This window comes from Protomyctophum parallelum (assembly GCF_964188405.1).
Source record: "Protomyctophum parallelum genome assembly, chromosome: 12".
Lineage (NCBI taxonomy): Eukaryota > Metazoa > Chordata > Actinopteri > Myctophiformes > Myctophidae > Protomyctophum > Protomyctophum parallelum.
Window position 1 is genome coordinate 21,728,055 of NC_139712.1, and position 10,483 is coordinate 21,738,537.

Sequence of the window (10,483 nt, forward strand, 5' to 3'; positions counted from 1 at the left end):
ATATGTGATTTCAGATTTTCTTTTAATGCATCTTTCAACATGAACACGATTATGACAAAATAATTGTGATTAACTAAAATAATTGCGATTAGACAATGATGAAACAATTGTGACAACCCTAATTCAGAATGTATAATAAAGAACAAAGAAAAAAACGGAGCAAGAAGATACTGTGACAAAGCTTTATCACAAGGTGTCCTTTCTTTCAATGTGTTGGTGAGCCAAAACTAAATCTCAAAATGTTAAGTTTTGGAACCTTGAGACAGAGTTGTATCACTCACTAGACAAACTACAGCATTAATGACATGAGAGTTGACCTGTGGGTCGGGGCAGCTTGGGGTAAGCTTCATTAGCATTTAGCTTAGAGCAAGGCAGTCGGCACGCATACGAGAACGATACAAAACTAGAACTGCACTCCGTCGAGTGCATACTTGCTTGTTGCACACTAGTTGCATACTTGCTACTTGCACACTAGTGCACTAGTAGGCCATAAATGGCCTACTAGTGCGCAAGCAGAGCACGCAAGTACTTTCGACCTCTACAAACTGTCAAATCTCAGTAATGACTATTTGTGCCTGATACGGCAGTGGTGCCAGACTACATACATGTATACACAGGAGCATTACCTTTAATCCTCACAACACTAAAACATAATTATCGTCATTACGTCACCATCGAAAACCAATTACACTCTGGCATTGGGTCCTTTAATCCACATCTTTATTACGTCATCATTGAGAGCTAGTTATACATATACTATGTATATGTAATTTGTAAGTTGATTAGCGGTATACTGTGTTTACTTTGCGCCGTATGCACCGTCCCAGCCGTCCCGCCAATTTTGATAAGTATGCACTGTCCCAGCAAATGACGTAATGACGAATTGTGCCTGATACGACAGTGGTGCCAGATACATACATGTATACATAGGATCATTACCTTTAATCCTCCCGACACTAAAACATATCGTCATTACGTCAACACCATCGGAAACCATTGGTTTTATACATATACATATACATAGTACACGTATAAGTAGCTCTCAATGATTACGTAATAAAGATGTGGATTAAAGGACCCAATGCCAGAGTGTAATTGGTTTTCGATGGTGACATAATGACGATATGTTTTAGTGTTGGGAGGATTAAAGGTAATGCTCCCATGTATACATGTATGTAATCTGGCACCACTGCCATATCAGGCAGGCACAATTAGTCATTACGTCATTTGCTGGGACGGTGCATACACATCAAAATTGGCGGGACGGCTGGGATGGTGCATACGAGTCCCGGGCGAAACTAGTACTTGCGCGCTCTGCTTGCGCAAGCAATAATACAGAAGTGCACTAGTCGTGGCACATTATCCCCACCAGGCTGGGTTACCTACCCAAGGACTTTGTCATCTGTGCAGCTGCAGTTCCGCGAGGAAGCTGCGGGGGAAATAGAGTTTGTCAGTAACTAGTAACTACTAACTAAAGTTTTCAAATAATTGTAGTGGAGTAAAAGTAATTTTTTTTTATCACAGCATGTGTCCATACAGGAGGAACCTGAAAAAGTAACTAATTATTGTAGTTAACTGTAAATGCATAAATACCGGATAGGGTAAAAGTTCTGGTACCCAGAAATGGTTAACCATTGCCTCTGTTTGCGAAGCACACGTGCTCCAGTTTTTGATATAGGCATTAGGCATCAGTTGGAATAAATATCACACCCGAGTGAAGTGAGGGGCGCTCTTATCGCACGACATCATCTCATCTCCTGCCAATCACAATTTGTGTCCTCACCTTTGTCTTCAATGTCCGTGCTTACGCAAACTGGCCATGCGTTGTCGACGGCATTCAATGTTTGTGTTAGGACAATGTTTGTGTTTACACAAACCCTCAAAGCTGGACATAGCGGAAATTAAGTGTAACTAAGGGTCCAAATAATGTGAAAAGGTTATTGTGAAGCATTACCAGTGAAAGAAAAAGGTTTGGGGCAAATGTTAGCTAAGTCATGGCCATATGGCTGCCAGTTGAGGATTCGACCTCTGCTGCGTGTTACTCTCTCTCTCTCCCTGGTTCCTGTCTATTATATCTTCACTGTGTCCTTATCAATGTAGGCAGAAAAGCCCCCAAAAATACTGTGGAAACAAATAATTGCTGTCTTTCCTCGGTAGCATTGTGTTGCTACCGAGTTGTATCGCTACAACGTCCTGCTTCCGTGGTTATCGCCGTGGCTTAGAGAGTTCCGCCTCCTCGGCAAGCCTCGGTAAATCCATGCTCCTGAAATGGATTTTTATCTTTCCCCCCGGAAAAAAAAACGGCATCGACATCCGTGGTGTTACATCGTTTGCCACCCTTATCTCTGCCACTGAATTCCTGAAAAGGTTTTTGTGCAGTAGATTATGCTGCCAATGCTCCAATGGTATAGTTCCATGCAAGTTCAATTGTGGGAATTATGTGGGGTGGAAAATGTTATCTTTTAGCCGCAGCGCTCGCTACTAGCTAGGGGGGTGTAACATTAATCAAACAATATAATTTAACCCGTTTAGACCTGACGTCAAATTAAAAAATATATTCTTTTTTCTGAAAAACCTCATGTTTCTATATCAGTGGTTCTCAATATTTCATGTCAAGGACCCCAAAAATTATATGTAATTGGCCGCCGACCCCCATCTGAAAATGTTGTTCCAGGGACCCCCCGGAAGCAAAAACTGAAACTCTGAAAGAATATATATTCAAAGGTTTGAGGCACATTTTCAAATAGCAGACCTACAAGCTCGTAGGTGGCGCGCTATGAGCTCCCGCCCAAAATGGGTTAAGGCGGACATTATTGCCAAAAGGTTTACAGAAATGGCATAAATAGCAGATTTACAAGCTGGGGGTATTTCCGGTATTGTTCACATGATGTGCGCAGAAGTATAATTTATAGTAGGGTTAATAATAACGTTTATTACAAAAAAAACATGATGTTTTGGCCGTTTATGTGTCATAGTGCACCATACATGATATCCCCGTACTCGTAAGACAGCACCTAATGCTGAGCCCTTTTCTGTCGTTCAAGGTCTCGGATAAAAGTATCTGTAAAGTGTGATTTGCTAATTATTTACGTCAATTAAGATTGTATCGGCTAAAGACAAGTATACAACTTGAGACAGGAAAAGCCTCACTCATATAATCATTGTATAACATCCTCCGGAGGGTCCATTTTTTTTTTAGCTTTGATAACTTAAAGAAATTCAAACAGGTTCGGGTCATACAAGACCCTACATGGTCTGTGCCCGCCCCCCCTAAGTGGGGGAATCAGTACCAGAGCAACAACTCGAGGAGACTGCGAAGTGCCGCACCGGCAAACAACATTCGGTCAAAATGTCCTCTCAGTACAGGGTTGTGTTAGCCTGGCTCCAGCCCCTGAATCACTAGCCACATTAAAACATTATGTTCAGGCGATTTAGGGTCTGGTGACGCTCCCGAAGGAGTTCTCAGACTCGGTTGGAAATCTGTACGACGAATCAGCGTCGTTTCAACTCGATGACGTCAAACAACAGCGCCGTCCAGACACAAACAAACATGGCTGCCCCCACTGCGGTAACTCACGACCGTATCAATCTGGCTATTAAATCGACGTATGATAAATAGTTTCTACGAGAGGTTTTATAAACATCATCATCCGACATATTTTACCGCTTTTGTTTACATACTAGTAGCGCTCGTTGGCTGTGTTTGTTTGGTTAGCAAACGGGTTAGCCATAGCCCCATGATTGACAACAATGCCATCTGCTTTCCTACTATTCTGATTGGTTGGTATGAACCAATCACCGAAGACTGCCTCTTTGGCAACGCCCATCCCAGAAACGGTTGTAGTAGGGAGGGCTTTCAGCCTGAATAATGGAGTGAAACGAAATGAAAATCAGGCTAGGGTTGTGTAGCATGGAATGGCCTTCCTCTGCGTACACAGGATTGTGCTACATTTCCATGGGTATTTTAAATTCAATCTGAAAAGATGGTTGCTTGAAAACCAAAGCTGCAACCATTTGTGATCTTGTTTTAGGTTTATTGTTTATGCTGTGTTCCCTAAGTAATGTTATGTAAATGTATTCCACTGTTTGTCTGTCTGTTTTCTGTTTCCAAAAATATATTTAACCCATTTTGGGGCGGGAACCCTTTTTGGTGCAGATCTACAAGCTCATAGTGCGGCACCGAGTGCCGCGCTATGACCTTGTAGGTCTGCTATTTTTTGAAAAATCGTGAAAATGTGGCACAAATCTTTGAATCTATTCTTTCAGCGTGAACGTCTTTAACTCAAATCTTGTCCTTTGTCCTTGACATGATTATGTTTGAGAACCACTGACATGGACACTATAGGTTTTCCATGAATTTGATGAATGAATGATTTAGAAGACATTTTGTAGAATCGTCCTCGGGTCTAAATGTTTTAAAAAGTCCCCGCCACTTCATTCAGGGGGTCCTTGACATGACAAGGTTTGAGGACCACTGTTCCGTGTTGTTTTAGTCGACTAAAACTAAGGCGAAAAAAAACCCCTTTTTTTTCACGGACAGAGACTAAATGAAAACTAAGCTATGACGACTAAAACTAAGACTAAATCTATTGACAATTTCGTCAACAGATAAAAACTAGACTAAAATGTTAGGAAGGGACTAGTGGACAAGAGATCCAGTATAAGTCATTTTACGCTTTGTTTCATGCTGAAAATGGCAGATCTACAAGCTCATAACGTGAGCTTGTAGATCTGCTATTTTTGTAGAGCTTGTAGATCTGCTATTTTCAGCAAGTGTAAAATCAGTCATTATGACAGCATCAAGGCCCGCCAAAATACATTTTAGTTGACTAAATCAACTCTAGATTTAGTCGACTAAAATCTTATGATATTTAGTTGACTAAAACTAGACTAACACTAAAACATTCCGCGTGACTAAAATGTGACTGAAACTAAGTTAAAACTATTCAAGAGACTATGACTAAAACTGAACAAAACAACACTACTGTGCACCGAGTGGTTTCTGAAACGTAAGGCTCATGCCACTGCACGTTTGCAGCCATTACCCCGCCACAGTGACTCCAGTGTTCATAAGTATTTATAAAGAGCAACCCTTCTTTGAGCCGTGACCAGGAACTGATCCTCCACCCAAAGGTTTCATTTGAATGAAACGACCGAGCCAATTATTTTTTACAAGGTCAGCGATAATGAGCTCTATGTGTCGCTTATAATTCTCCCCCCGGATCGGCTCCGTGTCATCTCCGTTTATAGTAGCGTCGTGCCAGTGCCAGACATTTGCCATTAAGCGTCTTGATGGTTTGTTTTGTCCTTTTTAATCAAAACGGCGAGTGCTCAACTTGAGCCGCTGTCCAGGCTGCCACCGCAGTGAACTAGCATGATGGAGAGATGGATGTTCCTTAACCCATTTTGGGGCGCGAACCCCTTTTGGTGTTTTAAGCATTATGGTATGTATACTTTAGCTATTGAAAAATAGCAGATCTACAAGCTCGTAGCACGCCATCTTTGAATATATATATTTCAGAGAGAACATTTTAACTCAAATATTTGCTACTTATTTTGAGATGGGGGGGGGGGTCCGTGGCCCAATAGAGATAATGCTGGGGGTCCTTGACATGAAAAAGGTTGAGCAAAACTGACATAGAAACATAGGTTTTTCAGAAAACTATTAGGATTTAGAAACCTTTTTTTTTTTAATCGACTATGTATGAAAGTATGAGCATGTTACTAGATCATGACCTATGTCATGGCCCATCCTCTATTCTCTTCAATGTGCTCCAGATGCCTCTTCTATGCTGTGTTCTTTCAGCGGCGAACAACTCAAAGCTTTGCTTCTGGGGGGGTCCCTGGAACAATATAATTTTAGATTGGGGGTCGGCGACCAATTACATATATGTTTGGGGGTCCTTGACATGAAATAGTTTGAGAACCACTGACATAGAAACATGTTTTTTTTTCTTCAGAAAACGGTCAGGATTTAGAAGGCATTTGTAGAATCGTCTTCAGGTCTAAATGTGTTTAACCCATTTTGGGAAGCCCTTTTGGTGTTAGCATTAGGTTATGCTTTAGCTATTGAAAAATAGCAGATCTATAGCAGAACAAGCTCATAGCGCGCCGAGCTTGTAGGTCTGCTATTTTAGAAAAATCGAAGAACGACTGTCACAGAAACATAGCTATTTCAGAAAACTGTCAATCAATCAATCAATCAATCAATCAATCTTTATTTATATAGCACGTATAAAAACAACCGAAGTTGACCAAAGTGCTTCACAACAAAAGACAACAATAAACAAATTAAAATACTATACAGTGCCATTAAAAGCAAGGGAAAAAAGGTGCGTTTTCAGAAGGGATTTGAAGATGTTAATTGATTGAGCAGCTCTAATATGGGGGGAGGTTGTTCCAGAGCTTATGGGCTGCCACCGCAAAAGCGCGGTCACCTCTTGTTCTGAGGGTGCGTGATGTTGGCACAGTCAACAATGACAGGTCCGCAGACCTCAGAGCTCTAATGGGGTTGTATTGGTGTATGAGTTCGGCCATATATGGGGGGGCCAGGCCGTTGAGGGATTTAAAGGTGAATAAAATAATCTTGAAATCGATTCTCTGTTTTATGGGGAGCCAATAGAGTGAAATTAAGACTGGTGTGATGTGGTCATATTTTTTGGTACCGGTGAGGAGGCGGGCAGCAGCATTTTGTATAAATTGGAGTCGTCTGAGAGAGGATTGGGGGATACCATGATAAAGGGCGTTACAGTAGTCTAGTCTAGAGGAGATGAATGAGTGGATGACAGTTTCGAATTGTTTGAGGGGAAGGTAGGGTTTGATTTTGGCAAGTAGACGTAGATGGTAGAAACTAGTTTTAACAACCGAGCTGATCTGTTTGTCGAAGTTGAAGTGGTTGTCAAATATAACGCCAAGATTTCTTGCACTGGTATGGATGTTAGATGTAAGGGGGCCGAGGTTGGTGACAGAGGGGATGGGGTGTTGATTTCATTTTTGTTGTCATTAAGGTGAAGCAAGTTTGCGTCCATCCAGATTTCAATGTCCTCTAAACAGTTGGTTAAGGGGTTGAGTGAGTTATTGCTGGCGGATGTGAGTGGCATGTAAATTTGGACGTCGTCAGCGTAGCAGTGGAAGGAGATGGCGTGTTTGGAGAGGATGGGTCCGAGTGGCAGCATATATAATAAAAACAGTAGTGGGGCCAAAATCGAGCCCTGGGGAACCCCACAGGTAAGGGGGGCAGCGGATGAGGAGAATTCATCCAGCTGGACGGAGAAAGTTCTATCTGTCAGGTAGGATCTGAACCAAGTTAGGGCCATCCCGGAGATGCCAACCTGCTGTTCCAGTCTTGTAAGCAGGATTTGGTGGTCGACCGTGTCGAAGGCAGCGGATAGGTCCAGCAAAACTAAAATGGCAGGGCTACCGGAGTCCACTGTTAAAATGAGGTCATTAAAAACTTTTAGGAGGGCTGTTTCCGTGCTGTGGCCGGGTCTGAAACCAGATTGAAATGTTTCGTATTGGTCGTGAGTAGTTAAAAATGATTGCAGTTGTGTATATACTATTTTCTCCAGGACTTTGGAGAGGAATGGTAGTTGGGAGATGGGCATGAAGTTTGAGAGGGTAGATGGGTCAAGGTTTTTCTTTTTAATTAGGGGGTGAACTACAGTCAGGATGTAGAAAACATTTTTAGAATCTGATTCAGGTCAAAATGGGTTAAACATCCTGTCGGTCATTATTTCTCACCTACGTACAGCCGCGTACGTCATGCATTACCCCTTGCATATACACTATATACATGTATGTATGAGAGAGAGGAGACCAAAGAAGTGAGCGAAAGGAAAGGATAAGAGAAAATGAGAAATAATAACCGGGTGGTATAAACGGATGCAGAGCGGCGTGGAGAAAGGAGTGACAGATTGTCGTGCGGGGAGGGAGGGGTCGTCTGGGTCGCGGCATTCATCAACAACCTGCCCGGTGTTGACAAACGGATGAGCCGCAGCCGGCACAAACCGCTCAACGGAATTGGCTCTTTTAACCCATTCAGGACGGGAACCCCTTCTGTTTTTTTAAGCATTGTGTTATACTTTAGCTATCGAAACAAATCACACCCGTGTGAACTGAGTGGTGCAACCCCCCCCCCCCCCCCCAGCACTAATACTATCTCACTCTCTCTGTTTCTGGCAAACAGCGCCCCTACTGGTAGTCAGTCATACTGGTGCTCATACATACATACGTGAACACATAGGTGAAGACGGACATTGCTGTTCCTTGGAGTGGTTGCACCACTCAAAAATAGCAGATATACAAGTGCATAGCTTGTAGATCTGCTATTTTTTTTTTTATCGTGAAAATGTTGCTTTGAATATCAATTCTTTCAGAGCGAACGTTTTTTTAACTCAAATCTTTGCTTCTAGGGGGTCCCTGGAACAACATATTTTCAGATTAGGGTCGCGGCCAAATTACATGTAAATTTGGGGTTCCTTCAAATGAAATAGTTTGAGCACCACTGATACAGAAACATAGATTCTTTCAGAAAACCTATGTCATGAATTAGAATATTTTTATTTTGAATTTGACCTCAGGTCTTAATGGATTAACCCATTCTGGGTGGGAACCCCTTTTGGTGTTACCATTATGTTATGCTTTAGCTATTGAAAAATAGCAGATCTACAAGCTCATAGCGCGCCACCGAGTGGCGCTCTATGAGCTTGTAGGTCTGCTATTTTTTGAAAAATCGAAGAACGACTGACATAGAAACATAGCTTTTTCAGAAAACTGTCAGGATGTAGAAGACATTTTTAGAAACTGATCTCAGGTCAGAACGGGTTAAAATAGAAGGGCTGAGAGAGAAGTGACTTATTGTCACCTCGTAAACACGGTGGCCCGATATTAGAAATCGCTGGGCTTTTCTTTTTTCTTTTTTCATTGACATGCGATCGAATTGATTCCATCGCCTCCACCCCAACCCCCACCAGGTCTATAGAACTGTATTGGCGTCGTAAACAAAGTGTGATGTGTGTACTGTTGGCCTGCTGCCAAGCTGATGAGATCGCTGGGGAGGTGGGAGGGGGGAGGGGGGCTGGGGGGGGGGACGAGAAGAGGTAAAGAGTGACAGATCAAAGAGAGAAAGTGTGTGTGTGTGTGTGTGTGTGTGTGTGTGTGTGTGTGTGTGTGTGTGTGTGTGTGTGTGTGTGTGTGTGTGTGTGTGTGTGTGTGTGTGTGTGTGTGTGTGTGTGTGTGTGTGTGTTAAATACTATATACAGTATGGAACAAGAGACTCTCTGCTTTCATTAGAAAAGATAATTACATTTACCCCATCTACCATTCGTCAGTAATTGAAAGTTTAAATTCAGCTTGATTTTTTACCAATACAGCAGAAAAATCTGTAAAACACACACACTCCGACAGAAAAGTAATTTTGACCCTACAGCCAGGCCTGGAATTTCATCCTTTTAGGCCGGCAAGGCCACTTGGCCTTTAGTGTGGTCAACTTTTTGAGGACACAATGCCGCTATAGGGCATGAAGGCCATCAATTAAAACAATGATTTGAAGTCCCCGGTCATCATTATTTTATCTTAAAGGTTAAGGATTATTAAATTTTTTCTATATATTTTTTCAATCGAAAAAATAGTAGAAAGTTGATTGAAATTAATCAATAAAAAGGTGCTCGAAAAGTTTTTTTCTACGTGTCTCGCATCGGACGAGGGCTAATTGAAGGCTAACGAAAAAATAAGTTTATCACGTTCGATGTGTTAAAGACAGAATGTAATCCATCACTGTGTTTTTCTCTCTGTTTCCAGTGCCTGGCTGTGTGGGAGACCTTCCTCCTGTCGCAGAGGGACGAGGCCAGCGAGGACGTCGACAGGGATGACTCCTAACGTCCAGACGCCTGCCTTCCTTCCCTCCTTCCTTCCTTCCTTCCTTCGCTACACGCCTTGCTTAAAAAATGACCCCCCCCGTTGTAATGCAGCAGTGGTTTTCAACCCTTTTCATATCATGGTCCATTATTATTTATTCGGCTTTGGAGCCACGTACGGACCACCATTTGATTTTGTCCACAATGCCATGCTGTATTGATATTGGTACCAAAAGGAGAGATACAGTAACATGCAAAACGTTGATCAAAATAACAATTCATTTAAAATGAAGTAATGCAGATGTTTAACTCTTTAGGGCCGATTCATACTCCTATTTTACCGCTGTTTCGGCGCTGTAGTGCCGAAATGATTTTGGCTCGTCAGAAATTTTCAGTAGCACCGAAGAGCCGACTTTAGGACGGTACCCGCCCCCCCGAACCTCAAATGACGTCAAATTGTAGGCTCTACAGCGCCGAACCGACTTTTATTCGGCTCTAAAATAGGAGTATGAATCGGCCCTTAGAGTGTAAAATGAAACCATTTTACACCGTTTAGTTTTTACACTTTCACGAGGTAAAGATCTATATATGGGTCCATTTGGTTTCCAACTCTCATCATTTATTTAGCC

General features: G+C 42.2%; 1 protein-coding gene across 1 annotated transcript in view; it reads left to right on the top strand.

Moving 5' to 3' along the window:
- The window catches only part of snx7 (sorting nexin 7), a 76,939-nt gene extending 66,776 nt beyond the window's left edge, over positions 1 to 10,163 (top strand). The window contains exon 9 of the mRNA XM_083778595.1: positions 9,799 to 10,163. Coding sequence (XP_083634721.1) covers positions 9,799 to 9,876 — 78 coding nt within the window. The 3' untranslated portion in view covers positions 9,877 to 10,163. The remainder of the gene's footprint in view (positions 1 to 9,798) is intronic.
- The last annotated feature ends 320 nt before the right edge of the window (positions 10,164 to 10,483 follow it).